Here is a 23,388-nt window from a genome sequence, read left to right as displayed (position 1 = left end):
AGATTTAACACCATAATGCACAAATGTGGATTCTCAAAGTTGAGGTAACAAGTTAGTTTTTCTAACATGAGGGGAGACATGATAAACAGTTGAGAAAAAGTTACGTGTAATGAATTATTATTTGTACATCTAGATCCCCCAATAAAATAATATGAACTTGAAGTTCATAAAAAGATAATTCATTTGCGATATATTGCAAAGCATGCCAGACGCACTTGCTGACCCAAAGAAAGTAACTATATTCTCATTGCAAATGCTCATATTAAGTCCTAAAAGGACAAAGTCTATAGTAGGCTTAAAGCATATAGACAAATCGGTTTCAAATAACACTTCTTGATAAAGAAGATGAGCAAATGATCAAAATGATCATAATAAAGGAGGCAAGTGATCTAGAAGATCACATGACATAACACTTCAATAAATCTCATGAGAGATTCAAGTACTTGAAAATATGAATGAAGAGATCTCTGTGTTACGTCTTTATGAAGAAAAAAAAGAAGGTTGGAACTGATATAAAATGTTCGTTGACGACATCTATGATAACGCTAGATATATATGAGGATCTTAAGTCTAGAGAAACAATTCAAGTAGAATTGGTCTCATACGAAAGACATGTAGTTTTGAACATGTAGTTCAAATACTTGAAAGTATAAAGTCAATGGTATGTGCAATCAGTTTTCGATATCTTATATGTCTAGCATGACATGAAAACTTGATATGCATCTAAAGTCTACTATATGGCTTATATGACTTAACTTATATAACAATCCATGAAGGATTTAAATTGCTTAAAGCATATAGAATTCATGGTCATGAAGTACTACATCCTCAATGCAATTTGTGTACAAATGTATCTTGCTATAACTATATGCATGATAATATGATAGCAAGAGTTTTCACCTCTATGTGAAGATATTGAACTGACGATTCCAGCAAGATCATATGAAGACAATTCATCTCTATCGAGAATGATGATTTCAAGGTGCAATATATTCATTCAAGTTAATATGCCTGATTTGTTCATCAAATCTCTACCAAAGATCTTTTGAAGATGGTGCACAAGATTGGAATGCAAATGCTTAAGGATGTGAATTGATGCTCTCATCAGGGGGAGTTAATACGCGTTGTACTCTTTTTCCCTTACAAGGTTTTGTCCCACTGGGTTTTCCTTGCAAGGTTTTTAACGAGGCAACCAAAAGGCGTATTGTAGATATGTGTACTCTTTTTCCTTCTCTAGAATTTTTTTCCCAATGGGTTTTATTTTAGTTAAGGTTTTAACGAGGCACATTATCTGTTGAATAGACATTCAAGAGGGAGTGTTATAAATAGAATTGTATTTATAGTGAATGTCTATATTTAGAGAGATTCTAGGGTTCATTGCTTGGTGGCTAAGTCAACCTATCCCTATAAATAGAGGGTTCTATTCTATTGTAATTTATCCCAAATCAATAAGAATTCTCTCCCTCTACTTTTCTCTGCACTACTCTTCTTCTTCTTTTATTGTTTCATAACAATACACACATTTATCAGCTATTATTTTTAGAAGATGCTAAAAATATAAATTTCTTTATACATTTTTTATCATTTACATATTTGGTGTCCTAAGTTTTTTCCTATCCCATAACTCATAAGGAGGAAAATGTACTAATAATGAGAAACCAAATCATATGGAATCTATGGCCATTAATTAAATAGAAACTTTGCGTCTCAGCAAGTTCAAACTTAAAAAGGAAGCAACAACTAAATTTAGTTAGTTAAATACTAAATCCTTCAAACTTAATATAGATGCCATAAAGCAAAGTGAATGCAAGGATTAGTTTGACTAATTAGTACGTAATTGTTTCGTTTTTTTTTTATTCAGCCAGTAAATTGATTTCCAATTAATTATGACATTTCCCATGTAGACAATAGAAATATTCCTTATGGTATTTTGAATATTCGGAAACATCCTCTCCATAGGGGAAAAATAAAAAATAACCAGATTTATAATTGGTAAATTAAAAATAGTCACAATTTCAAAAGTAATCGAAATTTAGCCATTTTTCATGTAAAGATAAAATCTGGACAAAATACTTAGAAAATCCGAAAATATTCAGCATAATATGTTGGAGTTCGAACTTTTTACATATGAGCTTCCAGCATAATGTGCTGGAGTTCCAACATAATATGCATGAAGTTTTTATGTAGGAGCTCCATAATCCCGCATATTATGATGGAACTTTTCGTGTGCCGGAGTTCCAATATACTATCCTGGAAATTTATAGATAAGAGCTTCATAATCCGGCATATTATGCTGAAACTTCCGTATTTCAGCAAAACGGTGGCTATTTTACGATTACCAGTCCGAAAACTGGCTAGCCCGTGCTATTTTCACTCTCTATCGTCATATGATAGGGGTAAGGTTTGTGTACACTCTACCCTCTCTAGACTTCACTAGTAAAATTTCGTTGGGTTTGTTGTTGTTGTTTTGACTATTCTTTGTGAAAAGGGAAAAAACAGATAACTCGTTGTAAAAAGAAAAAGTCAATTTAAACCACTTCCATGTTTCCAATCTGTAACATGAGTATTACTATATAATATGCTGCCATGTGAATTTTGAGCTTTGAGATCTGAAGTTTCATTGATAATAATAATTCTATATATTCCATGTTTGTAGTGTAGTTAGGTACTAAATATTATATACATCCACTTAAATGGTTGAACCAAAATTAACCAAATATAATTTTATAGAAAATTCTCTATTATTTTGTGTAATAAAACTCTCTTTCTGATAACCCAATAAGAATTAATAAAATTATGACTTTACCCTTAAGTATATACAAATGTTAGGGCTTCAGTTCATTCTCTCCTATTCTTTCTCAACCCCACTCTTCAGTTGCTTCATCTTCATTCTTCATAGATCTTACTAGTTACTCCTAGCGTAAGTCTTTGGTATACTATATGTGAATTCATCTCTTTTTTGCTTAACTCCAGTGAATTGTCTTTTCTTTTTTGCTTAACTCTAGATTGAGTTATCTTATCGGGTAAACCGATAACCGAACCGATAATGATCGATAATTGATTAACCGATACCCGATAACCGATATCTTATCGGTTCGATTGAATAATTGAATAATCAATTCATATACATATTTCAAGCAAGAACAAAGTATATTACGTAAATCGTTATAGATAATGTATTACAAGGGCGGCCCGACGAATTTTGTGGCCTAAAGCCAAATTTTATGAGGGGCCTTAACTTTTTTTTTTATAGATTTTCTTAGATACAAAGTTATTTAATTTTCTTATAATCAATAACTCCTAATAAGTTTTTCTCAATTGACATTATAGCTAATACACTTAACCTTTCTTGTGCACCTATGTATGAACTCCAGCATATTATGCTGCACCGGTATACTTTGCTGGTTCCAGTATAATATACTGGAGACTGGATCACCGGTGCTCCAAACTCCAGTATATTATGCTGGACCGATATACTTGCTGGAACTCCAGTATATTATGCTGGAGTTCTAGTGTACTTATGCTAGAACTCCATCATATTATGCTGGAGTTCCAGCATACTTATCTTGGAACTCCAGTATAATATGCTGGAGTTCAAGTATACTTATGCTGGAACTCCAGCATAATATACTGGCGTATTTTTCCGGGTTTTGAACAGTATTTTCGCTCAGATTTATCTTTACATGAAAAGTGGCTAAATTTCGATTACTTTTGAAACTGGGCTATTTTTAAACGACCAGTCATAAATTTGGCTATTTTTAAATTTCACCTTGCCTAAAGCGATTGCTTTACTTGTTTTATGGAAGGGCCGCCCCTGAATTGTATTAATATAAAATAATGGAAGAAACAAAAAAAAGAAAATCAAATACTTGACTCCCTGTTTCTTTTCTCATTGAGATACATAAGAGTAAAAACTACCCCCCCCCCCCCCCCCCCCCTTTAATTTTTGTTGAGAAAAGAACAACAAAACTCAAAGTTTTAGGAAGTAATATAAAAGAGAAAATCTAGATATGATTTTCTCGTTATATAACATGGTCATCAACAAAGTTCACAATCTTCTCCTAGAATTTAGGTACAAGGTACCAATGAAGTTTCATAAGTGCGGTTTAAGAAGATAATGTGTATGTAGACCTTACCTCTATCTTGGGAGGGTGGAGGCTGCTTTCGATACTCCCGACTCAAGAAAAATGCAAAGAAATAATAGAAATAAGCAATATCAGCAACAAGGACCAGAAAGATAAAAACAACACACTAAGAACCAGAAAATAGATAGAAGAAAGCAGTAGCAACAAGCATCAACCACAGCAAGATACTAAGAAACTGATGCAGAAGGTAATAGGAAAATATGTAAAATTAGCAATCTAAGAACAAGAAAACACTACCAGACTAACCCTAATACACGCGATACGGATCTGAAATACACTCGACTACCTACTAACCTTTTACTCTAATTCTCGACCCCACATTCTGCTATCAAGGGCCATATCCTCAGTAAGCTGAAAACGCATCATGTCCTGCCTAATCACCTCTCTCCAATACTTCCTTGGCCTCCCTCTACCTCTTATACCCACCAACGCCAACTGCTCGCACCTTATTACTGAGGTATCTGAGCTCTCTAAGCTTTGCTTCCTGTATTTTATTCTCCGCGGAGGCCACACCCACCTTCACAACACATATTAAAGTATAATTCATACCCTCATCCTAAAAGAATTCAGTAAAAAAAAAAAAAAATTTCACGACAATTGGATACCACCTTTCAAGAAATTGCCTAACTTTCTCAAAAGTTGTGATAAAATGATAAATATTTCTTCATTCTTAACTAAGTACGTCTTTAACCTCTTCAAATTAAAACTTTTCAAGGAGAATTTGAATTAATTGAGCTCCCGAATAAATAAGAAAATCAAATGATAAGTCTGATCCCAAAATAAATAAAGAATAACGATTCTAATTTTTTTAAATATAAGATTGAAGGTGGCGTAGCGTGAGAAATTTGCAGGAGGAGTGGGGTAGAAACAGCAAAAGAGGAACCAAAAAGCATCAATTTATGGGTAATATATACTACTAGTATTTCACTAAAACCGAGGTTAAATTCATTGGATGCCACCATTTTTTGTTTCCTGTTTTCTTTTCTGTTCAGGCTAACTGCCATAACTGTGATTCCCCTGCCTAAAAACCCAAATACCACACCATTCCTCACAGTCTCTGCAGCTTTTTTCTTGAAAAGGAAATTAAAAAGAACAATATTTTTCTTTTTTCAAATTCAATAAAAAACAGAAAAAATAAAAAGAAACAAGAGTTTTCCTTTTTCCAAATTGTATATAAGTGGGAAGCTTCAATTTTTTTCTAGGAGCATATTTATAGCATATTCTTTAGTTTCACCAACTTGACCAAAGTTTCTTCCTTTCATACATTTAACCTTTTGTTTGCTATAATTATATAACCCCTTTTGATTTTCTTGGAGTTTTGGAGCTAAAGTTTTTAATCTTTGCTAATACTTTTTGTGAACCCTTTTTGGTTTCTTGAGCTTTTGTGCCTAGAATTTGGTTATTTGGAGCATATTTAGAGCATATTCTTTAGTTATATTCGACCCCTTTTGATATATTATTGTAATTGTGCTAAAGTTTTAATCTTTAATATACTTTTTGTGAACCCTTTTGATTTCTTGAGGTTCTTTGCCTGGAATTTGGTTATTTGGAGCATATTTAGAGCATATTCTCTAGTTATATGGCCCCTTTTGATTTTCTTCGGGCTATTTTGCAAAAGTTTTAATCTTTGATATATTATTTGTAAACCCTTTTGGTTTCTTGAAGTTTAGAGTTTGATTATCTGGGGCATGCAAATTTGTTTGCTATAGTTACATGACCCCTTTTGATTTTCTTGTGGTATTGAAGCTAAAGTTTTAATCTTTGCTATACTTTTATTAAACCCTTTGGATTTCTTGAGGTTTGGAGTTTGATTATTTTGGGGCATGCAAATTTGTTTGCTATAATTTTATGACCCCTTTTGATTTTCTTGAGGTTTTGGAGCTAAAGTTTTAATCTTAAATATATATGTTGTGGACCCTTTTGATTTCTTGGTGTTTGGAGTTTGATTATTTTGGGGCATGCAAAATTCTTGAATGAGATATGAAGTATTCTGTGTTTGTTGTGTCAATCTTGGTTTGGTTTTTGGTTTTTATTAGCCTTGTTGAGGTTAATGAGGGTCAAATTCCAACCACACTTGATGGACCTTTTAAGCCAGTGACTGTACCTTTGGACCAAAGTTTTAGAGGACATGCTGTTGATTTACCAGACACTGATCCCAGAGTTCAAAGGACTGTTAAAGGATTTGAGCCTGAACAGATATCTGTCTCACTTTCTTCTACTTATGACTCTGTTTGGATTTCTTGGATTACAGGTAAATTTGCTATAAGTTTTCTTCTTTTTTTAGCCTATTAGTTTGAGTTTAAAGGGGAGCCTTGGCGTAACTGTAAAGTTACTGGCCATGTGACCAGGAGGTCACCGGTTCAAGCCGTGGAAACAGCCTTTTTGCAGAAATGCAGGTAAGGCTGCGTGCAATAGACCCTTGTGGTCCGGCTCTTCCCTGGACCCCGCACATAGCGGAGTTTAAATGTTAGCTTGAATAATTAGTGCTTGTATCAATTCCAGTTAATCACATAGCTAGCAGAGTGCTGTAGTTACTATTTCTTTCCTGCTAATACTATATGGTATGCCGAGAAGCTATTTATGATAATATCCAATGTTCATCGTCTAACATATATGTTAAATTCAGTTATGTCACAAATTTGAGTTGATAATATGGAATCTTTGGTACATAATTGTATGCTTTTTAATCATGACCAGATTTTTAGTTGACAGTGATATGAGCATAATATTGATATCAACATCTTCTTTATTGGTTTGTGCAAATTTAAATTGTTTGAGATTAGATATATTTACTAATTGATTAGAGGGCATTAACATCTTCGATCTGAGATATGTTAAATTCAATTTATCTGTCACCAAATTTGAGTTGATAAAATGGTACCTTTAAAATGGTACCTTTGATATACGTCGTATGCTTTTTTGTCGTGGCCAACTTTCAATTGACAGTGATATGAGCATATTGTTGGAAACAAAAATCTTCTATTGGTTTATGCAATTTTATATTGTGTGAGCTGAGATATATTTTGGCTGACTGGTTAGAGGGCCTTAACATCTTTGATTTGAGACGGAGTTTAAGAATGTGTGGTTTACTGTATTTGCAGGGGAATATCAAATTGGTGACAACGTTAAACCACTGGATCCAAAAAAAGTTGGCAGCTTTGTTCAATATGGGAAAGATAAATCCTTGTTAAGGCACAAAGCAATCGGCGAGTCCCTTATATATAATCAACTTTATCCATTTGAAGGACTTCAGAACTACACTTCTGGAGTCATACACCATGTTCAACTTACAGGTATGCTAGCAGAAACTGAACAGCCGTTCCTCTGTCCTAGCTGAGATTGCGTTCTGCTAGTTCGATGTTTAGTACAGTCTCTGAGATATCAACTAGTACACTTGCTACTTTTGAATATAACCAAACCATTTATTCATCGCGTCAGCTTTTACTCTTTATGCAAAGAACTGAATGTTTGAACTAGATGTCAGTGTTCGTAACTTGACATCATGGACAAAGTGGTCGTATACTAAGAAGTAGGAATCATGCATCACACAGTTACTATTCATCTCTTAAATAAGTTTAGCTTGGTAAATCTTCTGAACGATCAAACTTTGAATGTTGCCTCTATTAGATCGATAATGTGCAGAAGTATCTTCACTACAGTTTGATTTGCTGCTGTTAGGTGTCTCTACAACTGCAAGAATGCTTTTAGTTTTGATTTTCTGCGAAAATGTATATAGCTCATGCTTTGAGGCAGTTTGAAGACGCACAGTTTGACTTTCTTTAGGTCTTTGAATGTTTACAACTGCAGCAAGTATCCTTTTCAAAGTCTCATTCTGCAAAGTTCATGTCTACTGAATTGGTTGGTTGGGGTGGGGGTGGGGTGGGGGGGAGAAGGGTTTGGACCATCACAATGGATTAACTAATGCAAGTCTCCTATGTAGCTAATTTGTTTCTCATGTTTGATTTAGTCATCTGGTGCATTTTTTCCTGCTACAGGGTTGAAACCAAATACATTATACTATTATCGATGTGGAGATCCTTCTATACCAGCTATGAGTACTATCTACCATTTCAAGACCATGCCTATTTCTTCTCCAAAGAGCTACCCGAAGAGAATAGCCATTGTAGGGGACCTCGGTCTAACGTACAATACCACTTCCACTGTTAGCCATTTGATGGAGAACAATCCAGATCTTGTTCTATTGGTTGGAGATGTCACATATGCTAATTTGTATCTCTCGAACGGAACTGGTTCAGATTGCTATTCGTGCTCATTTAACGACACTCCGATACACGAGACCTATCAGCCTCGGTGGGACTATTGGGGAAGGTGAGAGCTCCTTTTGCTCATTCAAAATTTTGATTCACACATCACGAATAAATTAATAAAATGTGATCCATTAGACAAAATGAATAGTTCAACTTCTGTACTGAGAGTTCAGGGTTCAACTGAGATAACACCTGATCATTCATAAAAGACCAGTTTTAGATTTCTGTCAGAGCAGACACATATATACTTCACTAGTTTAATTTGTGCTTCTGTTTTCTGACATTGTCGCTATAGATATATGCAGCCGCTGGTGTCCAAAATTCCTATCATGGTGGTGGAGGGGAACCATGAGATAGAAGAACAAGCTGAAAATCAGACATTTGCAGCCTATCGTTCTCGCTTTGCATTCCCGTCAAAAGAAAGTGGATCATCATCCCCATTTTACTATTCTTTTAATGCGGGAGGCATACACTTCATCATGCTCGGGGGATATGTCGCCTATAATAAGTCAGGTAAACATCACTCATAACCTTTCTTCAATCCTATTTCTCTTTCCCCTTGTTATGTTTACGGTCGACTTTGGAAATTTGTCTCAAGCCATTGGGCGGCTGGACTGTGTCCTGCGTTTTCATTTCTTTCCCATTCTGCTCCATCTAGCAAAGTGTTATGATTCTCTAAGCTTCTGATTACAGATGATCAATACAAGTGGTTGGAAAGGGACTTGGCTAATGTTGATAGGAGAGTTACTCCGTGGCTGGTTGCCACTTGGCATCCACCTTGGTACTCTACTTACACGGCACACTATAGAGAAGCTGAATGTATGAAGGTAGCGATGGAAGATTTGCTGTACGAGTATGGTGTCGATTTAGTCTTCAATGGACATGTAAGTACAAGATTAATATACCCTTAGTCTAGAGCAGTAAGATGAATGCTCATGTATGCTCTTTCATTCAAATTGCACATCTATGTATCAAATACTGATAAGTTGAAAAAATCTATATAGGTTCATGCCTACGAAAGGTCAAACAGAGTCTATAACTACACACTGGATCCTTGTGGTCCAGTCTATATAACTGTCGGTGATGGTGGAAACCGCGAGAAGATGGCAATTGAACATGCTGATGAGTCAGGGAAATGTCCTAAACCAGATAGCACACCAGACAAATTTATGGGCGGATTCTGTGCCTATAATTTTACATCAGGTCCAGCAGCTGGTAACTTTTGTTGGGATCAACAACCTGATTATAGCGCATACAGAGAAAGTAGCTTCGGCCATGGAATTATAGAGGTAAATATTTATTTCATTCGTCATGATATTTATCGATTCTACTCCTACTGAATGATTATAAGCAACCAGAGAAACAGAATTTTAGGTATACCTCACACTCCTTTAACTTATACCTTAAGATTAAGATAATTGTTTTCTAGCAGCCTCTAGAGCTTTGGTCTAGTGGCAAGAGCGCAACTCTTGATGTGTGGTAGGCACACGTCACGAGTTCGAACTCTACCACAGTAGGGTGGATCCATTGTCCATTGAGTCTCATACTGTGCGCCAATTGGCCCTCAGAGATTCTTGGTTATCAAAAAAATCGTTTGTAGGACAAGATTATTTTGAAAGTCAATCTATTGAACCGAGGGTCTTCGGAAACAGACTCTCTACCTTCACAAGATAGGGGTAACGACTGCGTACATACTACCCTCCCTGGACCCCACTTGTGGGAATACATTGAGTATGTTGTTCTTGTTGTCGTTTAATCTATAGACCATTCAAAGATCGCAATAACTTGTCAAATTAGCCTATAAACCAAAAACAACAACAATAACAGACCCAATGTAATCCCACAAGTGGGGTATGGGAAGGGTAGTATGTACGTAGACCTTACCCCCCAGAGAGGATGTTTCCGACCTATAAACCAAAAAGAAAGTTGTAAAGTTTTTAATATGGGAAGTAGGAATGAAGGCGTATCGTCATGTTATACGTTCTAGTTCTTGTAACTTTAGTTATCGGCTTATTACCACTAAATGCCATAACATGGTAACATTTTTGATTCATAGTTACAGAAATCTGATATGTTAATCTTTGCTGATAATTTGCAGGTGAAAAATGAGACACATGCTCTATGGACATGGCATAGGAACCAAGATATGTACAATAAAGCTGGAGATATAATTTACATAGTCAGGCAACCCGAGAAATGCCCTGTTAAACCTAAGGTAATTAAGCCCTGGCCAATTGGAAAATACCAATTTGATTGGATAAAAAATATCATCTGACCCCAATTTACTTGTAAATTAGCTGAGAGAGGAAAAAAATAACTCTATTCTTTGGAAATGATGATTCATAAATCATGATTGACAATATTAATATTCTTTAATATATTAAAAATTGTACATGTAATTAGGAACCCTTCATTTGATGTATATTTGGAAGACTATCACATTTGAATTTTGATATTTTCTGTAATTTATATGTGATTTGTTGTGAATGTAAAATAAACTCATTCCCCTTCATCTAGTTATTATATTCTTTTTATAAAGTAAAATATTCATATTTTTCCTTTATTTTCTTCTCCATTTATAAAGTTTTTCGTTAGATTGAATATTTCAAATTGTGAATAATCAAGAAAACCCCTTTATTTGATGTGCAATACAGAAGCAGATGATGGGAGATAGAAGCAAACGGGATTAGAGACAATGTACCAGCTTTACAGCTTATTAATCATAAATAATAAAATATATGAAAATTAAGAAATATATAGCTATATTTCCATTCAAATAAATAGGATTAATTACTTCATTTTGATTCATAATTCCAAGAATCTTAATTTAGATATCGTCTTGTATGGAAAACATGAAGTGGAAAAATGAGATTTTCTTTTTAAACAATGAATAGTTTTGTAATATTTTTCTCACACCAAAGAGAAAAAAAAAAAGGGCAGCCCGACGCATTAAGCTATCGTTATGCGCGTGGTTTGGTGAAGGACAGGACCACAAGGGTCTATTGTACGCAGCCTTACCCTGCATTTCTGCAAGAAACAATTTCCATGGCTCGAACCCGTAGCCTTCTAATCACAGGTAGCAACTTTACCGGTTACGTCAAGGCTCCCCTTCCCACCAAAGAACAAAAATAGAAATATAATCAAAAGAAAAACGGTCAAAATCATTAATTTGTGACCCAATTATCAATATGAAGTGAAATGCAAAGTATAAACTTGAAATGGGTATGCAAAGTATAAACACAGAATGGTAGAACTTGGACATGCTAACAAATGAATTGGTTTTAACATAACAATGAACCTAGACTTATCATTTTTACCGAAGGCCAATTGCTCACGTTTGAAACTCGGTGAATAATGAACCTGCCCCTTAACCGTTCTCCATTTAAAAGGTTAGGTTTTTCGAGTTCGAACGTGTGACGTACGCCTAATTCACATATCACATGTTGCGCTCTTACCACTAGATTAACGCCTTCGGGTAGGACCCAACCTTGTTATCAACATGCCTAGACAATTGATATTAATAAAGACCAATACGTTACTCTAATGTGCTGAAGTTTTCATAATAGCAAAATGAAAACTTCCCTTTTTCTAACCAAAATTGTTACTGTCCTAGTCTTCAAAACTAACATTTACTCTACCAGAAATGCCTAAAATGGTTGAAAAATATGAATAAAGAGAAGCATCAAAGATGCAAGAAGTAAATTTGAGAACTTGTGAGAAGCTTTAGATTCTTCTGAGTCAGGAATATCAGGTCCAACGCGCGGTGTTGTTCCTCCATTGCCATTGAAAGGATTTGCCGTCCCTGGTGGTGGTGGATAAAGAGTTGACGTCGTGACTGGTGTAGTCGTCCCGCCAGTCGTGCCACCACCACTGGTGCTCGGCGTAGTAGAGCCACCAGCAGTGCTGAAATATTACAGAATCCAAGTTACATTTAAGATCAGAATTCCAATTTTGTACAACAGAATTGACACGAATAATAGCATACATGATAATCATAACTTGTCCATATACATGTTTGGTTTGAAAGAGCAAATGATCTTTTACTAGCAGATTGATTGATGCATCGGCAAGCTACTAACTAGCGTACATGCAGTGGCGGATTCAAAACTTAGACGTAGGGTACTAAAATATATATCTAAGTCGATCTATACTTATTTTCTGCACATATATATGCCTACACTATGAAGTCACTTAGGGGACGTTTGGTATGATGGATAAGTGAAAATAATATTGGGATAAAAATTTAGTATCACCTTACCCCTTGTTTGGTTACTAATTCTAGGATAAGTTATTCCAGGATCAAAATTAGTAGCCGGTAAACTTATATCTGCCAGGGGATGGAATAGTAATCCCATATAGGATTAATACAACATATCAAACAATTAATAAAAAATAATATCAAGATATCTAATCCCAACAATACATAACTAATCCTAATATAACTAATTACAACATAACTTGTTTTCAAACCAAACGACCTCTTAGAAGATAAGAGGAGCTAACTATACATAAAAAGTAGAATTAAATGACCTGAAATTTTTTAATTACACAATGTATATAAGTGAAATTCATACAGTAAAAAATGTCTAGTCAAAATCAAAATGCTGTGCTCGAGATGACTATTGTTGCCAGATTGCTTAGCTGGCTTTTGCAGCCTTTAGACTGTCCATACAAGGACAATTGAATGGCTCAAAACTAAAGAGGTTTAGCAGCAAAACAAACGCCAAAATAGTCCTACCCCCATGCATTGCAAAGTGTTATTGGAAATTTATATAGTTTGCTCTTTTTTCTAAGAGATTTTCTTTTTGTAGTTTTACTCTCCAAATATAGAGAATATTCGACATTCTTTTAGAAGAACAAACACCATCTGCAAACAAATTAAAATATTATAATCTTACTATTAACAAGTGTTCTAGACATTCTTTGCTGTCTACAAGTTTCTTCTCTTGCACTTTTTCTTCTTCTTTATTAGTATATTATTAGGACCACTTTCAAGAAAATTAAATAACAAAAGATAAGAAATAACTAGAAAAATGTACAGCATTAAATATCAAGAATTACACAGAAGAGGCAAAGCAATGTACAGAGAAAGTTAAAGCTCATACCTTGGAGATGCTGGATAAACACAAGATCCATAACCTACATTACAAAAAAAAAAAAAAATCACTTCTCAACCCATAAATAACTGATCTTTGATGCATATATATAGTAGGAGCCTTGGCGCAACTGGTAAAGTTATTATAATATAACTAGGAGGTCACGTGTTTGAGCCGTGAAAACAGCCTCTTACAGCAATGCAGGGTAAAGCTGCGTGCAATCAGTAGTGGAGGCAAAATTTGGCCAATGGGGTTCAAAATAATTAAAAAATTAAAAATTAAAAGAGATTATGGCCAATGGGAATAGAACAAGCAACCTCACAAAGATTTTGAATCTCGTTGACCACTGAGGTAAGCTTTTGGACTGTATCAAGGGGATTCAAAATATAATACATAGAGACACAAAACGGATTTTATCTTATATATACAGCGTAATCTTCCGGCGAAGAGGTTTCACGTGAACCCCCTACCATCCCCTAAATCGGCCCCTACGTGTATGATAGAACCTTGTGGTCTCGCTTTTTTTCGAACCCACAAATAGCGGGAGCTTAGTATACCGGACTGCACTATATAAAAATATTTTATAAAATATTTAAGAAAATCGTGGTAAGAAAAATTTCTTTTGACTCAAGAAATAATAATAGTGTCATGTAAAATGAAACTAACGGAAGTATTCTATAACAAGAAAGTGTAAAGGAAAAATGCAAAAAAAAAAAAAAAAAAAAAAAAAAAAAAGAAATTACTTGGATCAGTTTTGGCAATGGTAGCAGTGCCAGCAAAATCACAAGAACCAGGAGCTCTATTTCTGCGCTGATAATAACTATTAAAAGCATAAGAAGCATGAGCTTGAATTGTATTAGGAAGAAAACAAAGCCCATTTTCCAAAATAGTAACACAATCTGCACCAGAACTACAAGCATAATCTAATGCATTTTGTAAAGCTTTTTCACTTGCATCACTTCTTGTTACACACCATGTTGCTTTTACTTTAACTATTTGGGTGCAAAATGAGAAAAATATGAACAAAAACACCACTTGAAATGGTGGTTTTGCCATTGATATGAAACTAAAAGTTCAAGAAAATTTATGGGTTTTGTTGGGGTTCTTTTTTTCTTTTTTGGTGGGGTTTGAGAGTGGGAATTTTGAGAGTGACAAGTTGGGGTTTTTGTTAAAGAAAGGGCAAAAAAGGAAAGGAGAATGTTATGGTACAGTGTGGACAAAAGGACTGAAGCAGGAAGAATCAAATAGAGGAATGGGAACTAAGTATAATTAATTAAGGTCCATAACATAATGTTGTGAGATAATGGTAGTTTTTAGTTTTAATTGGAGATTTCGAGTTCGATTATTAAAAGCTGAAAAACACATACAAAGGAGTGCTTTTCTTTTTGACTCGTTTGGTACGAGGGATAAGAGATAATTAATTTCGGGATTAAATTTGAGATGAGTTTATTCAATATTTGGTTGGAATAAAATAGTGGTATAACTAATTCCGGATTAGTTATGTCGGGATTGTAGTGTTTTTATTTATCCCTATGAGAGGATGGGATAACTAATTCCAGGATAACTAATCATGGGATAACTTATTTCCCAACCAAACGACCCCTTAGTAAGCTATCGGCACTGCAAATCTTCTTAGATTTTTATTACTACGTGTTGTTTCTTTTGCTTCGATTCTTTATTGCTACTGCTTATTTTTCTATAGCTTTTTCAACTGTATTTCCTTTTTACTACTGTCGAAATTTTCTTTTCCTTGAGCCGAGGGTCTATCGGAAGCAGACTCTCTACTTTCACAAGGTAAGGGTAAGCCGTAAGGTCTACATACACACTACCCTCCCTCATACTTTACTCGTGAGATTATATTGACATAGTTGTTGTTGTAATGCATTAAGGTGAATCATGCGCAGTGCAAATCCAAATTAGTCGAACCAGTAAATTGAGAATACTGAATATAAAAAGGAACACTGAAGAATGAACAAGAAGATGGTTTCTTTTATCTTTTTATTTTTTTATGTGTTCTTTTAGCTGTTTCCTTTTTCTTTTGTTGTTTTCTTTTTGTGAGTTTGCTTTTTCTTTTTGGTGTTTGAGATTTTGAGAACTTTGAAAGTGATGAAGTGAATGAATGTTTTCTTGGACAGATGATATTATTTGTTTCTTTTTGTATGCTACTATTTAATCTTTGTATGGATGTCTTTGGAACATTGGTTTAAAGATTCTTTTATTTTCCTGAATTTCAGCCTCTGTGTCTTGAAACTTACCAAAGTAACCACAAGGTACAAAATATAGGCAGACATGGTGGTAACCAAAGAGGATGCTCAAAATACTATAAAAAATTATTTGTACTCAATACTCAATAGTTAAATCAAATCGTACTAATTTATCATGATTGAAATATGTATTAAAAATTATAATTTAGTGATAATAGTGTATGTAACTATACGTATAATGTATTTGATAGATTGATGTAAATATAAATTAAATTAAACTTCCATACGTATTACCTGGCTTTCAAGATTTTAGCAAACTTTTTAGAAAAGCATGGACAACATTGTAGAAATGACATCAGGTAGCTATTCTAAATGGCTGTTATTAAAAAATTCGCCAATTGCATCCCCAGTTTTAGTTTTCAGTTCAATTTTTCGGGACAGAAATATCATAAATTGTTGTATAATTAAAATTTTTAGTTCAAATGTCACGATAAAATATGGGGAGAAATTAAAAAATAATCAGATTTACAAGTGGTCATTCAAAAATAGCCACAGTTTCAAAAGTAATTGAAAATTAGTCACTTTTCATGTAAAGATAAATCTAATCGAAAACACTGTTCAAAATCCGAAAAAATACTCCAGTATAATATACTAGAATTCCAGTATAATATACTGGAACTCTAGTATATTATACTGGAGTTCCAACATAAGTATACTGGATTATACTGGAGTTCCAGTATAATATACCGGTCCAGCATAATATACTGGAGATTGGAGCATCTCCAGTCTATAATGCTAGAACTTTCCGTATTGCAACAAAATAGTAGTTATTTTTCAATGACTTTGCAAACACTGATTATTTTTGAATGACTCGTCCGAAAACAGGCTAGCTCGTACTAGTTTTAGTAAAATATGTACTGACTAATCCCTAAATAGTAGCCCTAAGAACGGCTGTTTGTGCACTTTACCCGACAACATTCACAAAGTTCACGGGCCGATTTTAACTTTTCCCACTAAAGGAAAAATATTGAGTGACAATGTTCAGTCAAACTCATCATTTTCCAACATGTACATCTTGGTAAACAATTAATACAAAATAAGAAAAGAAATTAATAAGCATAAACTTACCACCCCATGCTGGTAAATAAGGATTGCTTCTTTTTGCATAACAAAGAATTGAACTCTTTCTCTACATGCATTTTTCAACATGTACATCTTTAAGTGATGGCATTTTGAAATTTGAAAAATAACAAAAAATGGGTGTTAATACTCTATGATTGTAGTAATACAACTCACCTTTCTACCCTCCAACCCCTCCCCAAAAACCCCTTCTCGTTGTGTATACGTATTTGTTTCTCATACGCGAACCTGTAGGGTGATCAACTGAACCCCGACCATTTTGATGTCAAAAGAATTGCGAAGAATTTCGCATCAAATTTCTTCGTAGAACAAAATATAGGCTTCACTCCGAAGAACTTCTTCCAATGAGACCTCTCGTACGTAGGCATCACTGGCATAATACCACACATGATCTTCCGCGTCCTTGTCTTTCCCAACAATCTTTGGGCCGCCTCTAACGTATGCAACATAGTGACCTCCCCTCATAGTCCCTGAATGTTCCACGACACCCACAAGCCGGTATTTGTAAACCTCCTTCTGCAGGCACCTGCAGTTACATCATTTCATTATCAGACCACTGCAGACAGATAACATTTTGCAAAAGAGACTTGACCTACTCGGTCCTGGAAATAATATGCACCGTGCAAAATACTATTACATGTTTTCAATTGAGTCTCGTCGACTTGGTTTCAAAAGTCTTTCTTTTTCTCTTTTCTGGTTTCACAGCACAAAAATATACCATTTATTTAACATCATTAATTTTACGGATATCAATATACTCTTTCTTTAATGGACAAATCAATCTTTTAAAATGGGTTAATCATTAATAAACCAAACAAGCATCTGAATAAGACTAAAGAGTTCACAGCCAACTACAACAACAGCAAACTCAGTGTATTCCCACAAGTGGGGTCTGAGGAGGGTGGTAAGTACGCAGACCTTACCCCTACCTTTAAAAGGTAAAGACGCTGTTTTCGATAGACCCTCGGCTCATGAAAGATAAAAGGAAGGGGCAATGACAAGCAAACCAATCAGAAAACCAAGCGAAAACACAAAACTAACACTAGGTAGTGCAATCAGAAACCGAAGCAAAGACAACAACAAATAATAATAGAAGTCTAGAAATACGAAAATACACTAAAGAATAGATAAGGATCCAACTAAGAATAGATAAAGATCCACCAATAATTTCATATTTCACAACCGTTTTTGGTGAATCCTCTCCAACATCAGGTTCGCTACACACTCACGGAACACTAACTTCAAACCAGTGACAGATAGTTCAAAATGAAAATCAAAGCACTGGAATATCATTTAAGATGTTCGATCACTTGGATAACAAGTTCCATGCAGAAACGTCAATCATATCAAGTGCTTCTATATAAAATTAAAAAAGGTGAAAAATAAGCTGATGGAACATATTAGAGCTGAGATTCAGAGACAATTTTCTAGCTTAACTAATCATAAGAAAAAAAACTATGGCTTCCCCGGCGTCCACCCCCAGAGGGGTAAAAAAAACAGATACAAGTTTGCTTGTGTTTCCATGTCAAATTAGTTTCAAAGATGTTCCAAAATACTTTTATACAAATCCAAGGGTAAATAATACTCCTGAAATCAGAAGACCATACTTACACCCCCCCCCCCGACCCCCACCACCCACCCACCCCCCCAAAAAAAGAACTTCTAAAATCAAAGATGGACCAGAACCAATCGGGAGAACAGTTTCTAAACTGTCAAGCCAAAAAAAGGACAGTAACACTATCTTGCATGGATAAACCGAAGGCACATCACGGAGAAGAGCAAGAAATTCAATAATTCAAAGGACTGGAAACGACTGCCAATCCGCGATAAAAAGTGTGCGGCCTTCTTCAAATGATATTTGACAGACAGATGCTTCCACATTTGACCCCCCAATCTTACCATCACATGCTTTAAGCTATACTTGCTGGAAATCTCCAATGAACTATTTTATTTAATAACTTTGAAAGTTCAATAAAATAATCTCAAACAGAGAAGAAGGCAACAACTCTGTTTCTCCATAAATCTCGATACAATAGTTATTTCTTCAGTCTAAGGTCAAACTTTCTCTAATGGAAGGAGACAATATTACATTACACAATCATTTCTCATCTCCAAAAGCTTATTATGTTTAAAGAGTCCGCTTAACTGATATGGATTTCATCAGTTTTGAATAATCTATTGCAGGTTCTTATTACAAGATGAACAGAATTACTCGAAACTCAATTTAATGAAGACAGCCAAAAAATCTGATTTTAACTGATCTTTCAAAGGAAGGAAAATTAACACACCTGGGATCAATAAATGTTGTGATATCAATAGTATCTCTGAAATTCACATGGCCACTGAGCTTACTTAAGCGTCCTCGAGCATCTTGGCTGAACCTCTTTAGATGAATAGTCAAAATTGGAGGGACTTTATCAATGAGTATCCTTTTAGTTGCATCTCTTTCCACTTTGACACCTTTAGAGTCCGTCTCATTTTCACTTTCTTCAGATTCAGGTTCATCCAACTTAACTCTCTTATCGCGATTTACTACACTACAAGCTTCATCTTGACTTGAGTAATCATTTGTTCTATTCTGGTACACCGACCCGTCATCAAAAGCATCTGACACACCTTTCACAGCACTTCCATTAGTGGTTCTCAGTTCAATATCCCTTGGATTACTGTCCTTTGGCGCATTCTCCAGATCGCCTGATCTAGGTTTCGGCAATTTCTTGTTCAGTCTCGTCCTCTGTTCCCGTAGAAGTTTTGCACAGTTTTCACATTGCCAAGCATGTTCAATTTTAGATAGAAGCTCAGGCTTTGTGAAACAAGCCAAACAACTCTCCACAGACACTGGAGCATCAGTATTATCAACCTCATCTGGATCAGACTCAGTGCTATTTCCAACAGCAGAACTAGCTTCTCCAAATCCATTTGACTTAGAAGCAGGACCATTTAGTAAAGGCTTTTCAGCAGGCCCTGCAACCGGCTCAGGTTCATTGAATAGGCCGCCGAAACCATCGAAGTCCGTAAAATCTTGTTGACCGACAACAGCATCATAGGACACCTTGCCTTCTGCTTTTGGTATGTCACTGGTAGCTGAGGTCTCTTCCTTATAAGGAAGCAACAGAATTTCTGAATCTTGTACCTGTAATGGGGCTTCATCTTCCCAAATCCTCGTTGATGAATCGTTTCCAAGATTTGAAACCGCCGAGAAGAACTGGCTGTTTGATGCTGAGTTACACGCAACTTCACTAGCATAGCAGTCTTTAACTGGTGCTTCTTCACAAAATTGAGAAGCTATATTGCAGTTTGGTGACTTAGATCGTCCTTGATCATCCAAGCAAATCGAATCATCTGGAGAACAAGCTTCCTCTCCACAACCCTGATTATTTTGCAAGGAGACATTATGTTGAACAGCATATTCAGTTCCGCAACCCTGATTAGTCAGAATATCATCATTTTGTGATGCGATGTCATCACCCTTGGGCAGAATATCTTGATCAAGATTAGTCGAACATGTAAAGTTCTCCACTGAATTCAACTGTCCAGTAATACCATTCTGAGAGGAAGATAGATCAGGAGAAGTTACTTGAGAAACGATGTCATTACCATTAGGCGGGCTATCTTGATCAAGATAATCCAACCATGTAAAATTGTCCATTGAAGTCGGCTCACCGTCGACATTTTTTTCATTATTGGACTTCAGAGAGGAAGATAGATTATGTGAAGTTAAGCCCATATTATCAGCAACATCACTAGCATCAACGCAATCTAGCAATGCACCATCAGAAGGAACTGTTGTTCCTTCAGTGATTGGCGCACTAGACTGCATCGAAGTGCTTTCTTGAGCACTTTGAGCATTAAGAGAAGCTGCGTCTCTGCTAATCTTAGGGCGGACTCTTCCACTTCTCTTTGGAGGATGTTTTGATTTCTTCGCTCGGGAAACTGGCTGAGTCTTTTTAGGTGGAGGCTTCTTAGTGGGAACCGGCAACGAGAGATCCAAGAATGGCTCATATACTAATGAAGAGTGTCCACACTCCAGACAAGTAACAGTACTAGAGAGACGACCCCCAAAGATGGCATCAACAAAAGTAGGAGGAGACTTGCCATCATCCTGTGAAGACTTGAGTTTCTTTCTTGCAGTCAATTCCTCGGTACACAAACCGTCAAGCAAACAATGAAGCAACTCGTGACTGTCGTGCTGTTGATATCCCCTAAATTGTGGAGCCTTCGCACACAAGGAACCAAAGAAAGATTTTGGATTTATAGCATTTCTTAAGGTATCCTCAGGACTCGTCTCAGCAAAGAGCTTCGTAAAAGAAGCAGTAAGAGGACCAGCACAATCGTCCATTTCAAGAAAGTAATCCCGTAATCTATTCATTGCAAGTAGGTTTTGAATTATAGAATTAAAAAAACAAGTATTTCCTAAATTAAGCAATCCCCTAACAACATAACCACTTTTTCTGTAGGCACCAATTTCAACACTAGCTTCTGACTTGATCCCACTCGTGATACTCCCCGTCCCAAACCAAACATCCTCAACATCAAGACTAGGCTCTTCAGTCGACCGCCCTTTAATCATCTTCACAATGTCCTGCAATACATACTTTTGTTCAGTGCTCTCCTCTATCTTTTCAGCAGGAATTAGTCTATTGCACGGGAAACACCAGCGCAGCTGAGGATTTTCAAACTGCACTGCCAATGAGTGGCGGTACTGTCTTGCATGCCGAACTGCATGACTCTGAGGAGTAGTAGGAAATCCAACACCTCCGCATGAGAAATGACCACACTCTAAACAGATCCAAAAGGCTTTGGAATCTGACTTTGATTCTCCACCTCCCTTCTTTTTTCCATGTTTACCTTTTCCTTTCCCAGCCCGTCTATTAACCGCTCCTTCCCTGCAATCTTCACACCTAACAGGTCCTGAAGAGCCAAGTTTAGCAGAAACTTTCTCCACATCAATACTCTTATCAATATGGTCACATATTTTTTTATCATTCACAGCTGTAACTCCATCCTCGGGGGTATTAACTTTTTGGATGTCTTGTTGAGCAACAAGATTTGGAGATGCCACTGGATTCCGCTTCTCCTTCAAACCACCTTTGCCATTTCTCTTAACCTTTTTCACCATTATATCCTACAATCGACAACAGAAAACATCATACACCCTAAGTACAATACACTAATACATAGCTCAAATAACTAACTTAGAATATTTCATAGGCGCCACTTCTGGCCCATGTCCAAACTATTAGTATTCCTTAAACTTATCCTCAGAAATCACTCACTTAGATGAACACATGACAGTAGGTCATGACACAATAATCGAGTTCACATAAATAGGTCTACATTGAAGGGAAGAACAAGACAAGATTGCAAGCCTAGTAAACATATCAATTTCAACTGAATAAGGAAAAAACATAAAAACTAAATCAACTAAACATATCTCATTCATCTCTCTTAATCTTACTTATGTACATCTATTTACGAAGTGCTAATCTAGAAACGAAGAAACATCAATACCAAAATCTAGCTATTAGATTAAAGAGCAGTACATGCAAACTTGCAAGTCTAATAACCATTTACACAAGCAACAAGTCAATTAAACATCTCATTCATTTATCTTCAATCGACCTCACCGACAGATGATCGAACGCCTTGACTAGCAAAATATAAAGAAAGATCTTTACATCAGTTAAATAAACTAGTCAATTTCTGGTCACTAAAAAGTGAACTTCCTTCTTTCAACAGTTGGAAAGGATGTATTTATTTGCGATGTCCTAATAGATAAACTAAGCAAAACCAAGACCAAGGCGATTTTTTTCCATCGATCCAAGCCTTGGTGAACAGCGTTATCCGGTACCTGTGCTGGTGGGAGGTAGCAGGTATCCATGGAATCAGTCGAGGTGCATGCAAGCTGGCCCAGGCACTACAGTTATTAAAAGGGACCAAAATCTAGCTACTGGATTGAAGAGAAGTACTAAAATTGCAATTCTAATAACCATTTAAACATTTTTCATACTCTTTACAATCAAATTCCAGATACCCAAAAACATATCATTCACAAAACTCCGATAAAGTAAAACTAAACAAGTAACAAATCAACTTAAATTGTCTTCAAATTTTTTATTTTTTATTTTTGAGGGGGGGGGGGGTTGGTTGGGGTTTTACCTTTGATATTCATACCCATGGGATTGGAATTCAAAAGGGTAAACAAAAAATCGATTCTTTTATCATATAGTTGCAATAACAAGTCAAAATATATACATCTAAGTAAAAAATAAGCAAGCTCAAGAAAAGGGGTAGCATCAGAGATTCACCTGAAACTATGGAGGAAAGAAAGATTGGATTTTCCCCAGTAATTTCAATAGATTATCAGTCACATAAGAAGGGCATGTATAGATTTAGTATATATCATATGAAAACGAGCATTACAGAGAGAGAAAAGGAAAAAAAACGTCAAAAGAAAAAAGAAAAACAAAATAATGGGGTTTTTTGGGGCACTTCAAAAATGGCAATGGTGGTGAAAAAACAGAGGTAAAAGACA

The 23,388-nt window shown here is 35.6% G+C and overlaps 3 protein-coding genes across 3 annotated transcripts; 1 reads left to right on the top strand and 2 right to left on the bottom strand.

Moving 5' to 3' along the window:
* The first annotated feature begins 5,057 nt into the window (after window positions 1–5,057).
* Window positions 5,058–10,878, top strand: LOC109209951 (purple acid phosphatase 15). The gene is made up of 7 exons (XM_019373314.1): window positions 5,058–6,396; window positions 7,247–7,438; window positions 8,141–8,474; window positions 8,709–8,926; window positions 9,107–9,297; window positions 9,418–9,702; window positions 10,512–10,878. Exons 1-7 carry the CDS (start codon window positions 6,126–6,128, stop codon window positions 10,686–10,688), a joined length of 1,668 nt encoding a protein of 555 aa, XP_019228859.1. The 5' UTR covers window positions 5,058–6,125; the 3' UTR covers window positions 10,689–10,878.
* Window positions 10,879–11,930: 1,052 nt separating this feature from the next.
* LOC109209955 (PLASMODESMATA CALLOSE-BINDING PROTEIN 3-like) lies at window positions 11,931–14,726 on the bottom strand. The gene is made up of 3 exons (XM_019373319.1): window positions 14,253–14,726; window positions 13,519–13,552; window positions 11,931–12,316 (listed from the first exon to the last, which is right to left on the bottom strand). The coding sequence occupies exons 1-3, from the start codon at window positions 14,563–14,565 to the stop codon at window positions 12,061–12,063; spliced, it is 603 nt and encodes a 200-aa protein (XP_019228864.1). The 5' UTR covers window positions 14,566–14,726; the 3' UTR covers window positions 11,931–12,060.
* A 2,100-nt stretch (window positions 14,727–16,826) lies between these two features.
* On the bottom strand, window positions 16,827–23,365 carry LOC109209950 (ubiquitin carboxyl-terminal hydrolase 2-like). The gene is made up of 3 exons (XM_019373313.1): window positions 23,162–23,365; window positions 19,142–21,978; window positions 16,827–17,379 (listed from the first exon to the last, which is right to left on the bottom strand). Exons 2-3 carry the CDS (start codon window positions 21,970–21,972, stop codon window positions 17,145–17,147), a joined length of 3,066 nt encoding a protein of 1,021 aa, XP_019228858.1. The 5' UTR covers window positions 21,973–21,978; window positions 23,162–23,365; the 3' UTR covers window positions 16,827–17,144.
* Window positions 23,366–23,388: the final 23 nt, after the last annotated feature.

The sequence above is a fragment of the Nicotiana attenuata genome, unplaced genomic scaffold, assembly GCF_001879085.1.
Source record: "Nicotiana attenuata strain UT unplaced genomic scaffold, NIATTr2, whole genome shotgun sequence".
Lineage (NCBI taxonomy): Eukaryota > Viridiplantae > Streptophyta > Magnoliopsida > Solanales > Solanaceae > Nicotiana > Nicotiana attenuata.
Note: the sequence above shows the minus strand (reverse complement) of the source record. Positions and strands in the feature narration are given on the sequence as shown.

What these genes read in the sequence shown, in the direction of transcription:
- LOC109209950 (XM_019373313.1), bottom strand. Translation starts at nt 21,972, where the DNA reads ATGGTGAAAAAGGTTAAGAGAAATGGCAAAGGTGGTTTGAAGGAGAAG. An exon ending in ACAACATTTATTGATCCCAG is followed by an intron (nt 17,380 to 19,141) that starts GTGTGTTAATTT and finishes ATGTAACTGCAG; the next exon opens with GTGCCTGCAGAAGGAGGTTT.
- LOC109209955 (XM_019373319.1), bottom strand. Translation starts at nt 14,565, where the DNA reads ATGGCAAAACCACCATTTCAAGTGGTGTTTTTGTTCATATTTTTCTCA. An exon ending in CATTGCCAAAACTGATCCAA is followed by an intron (nt 13,553 to 14,252) that starts GTAATTTCTTTT and finishes TTTGTAATGTAG; the next exon opens with GTTATGGATCTTGTGTTTAT. An exon ending in GTTTATCCAGCATCTCCAAG is followed by an intron (nt 12,317 to 13,518) that starts GTATGAGCTTTA and finishes GTAATATTTCAG; the next exon opens with CACTGCTGGTGGCTCTACTA.
- LOC109209951 (XM_019373314.1), top strand. Translation starts at nt 6,126, where the DNA reads ATGAAGTATTCTGTGTTTGTTGTGTCAATCTTGGTTTGGTTTTTGGTT. An exon ending in TTGGATTTCTTGGATTACAG is followed by an intron (nt 6,397 to 7,246) that starts GTAAATTTGCTA and finishes CTGTATTTGCAG; the next exon opens with GGGAATATCAAATTGGTGAC. An exon ending in TGTCGCCTATAATAAGTCAG is followed by an intron (nt 8,927 to 9,106) that starts GTAAACATCACT and finishes TTCTGATTACAG; the next exon opens with ATGATCAATACAAGTGGTTG.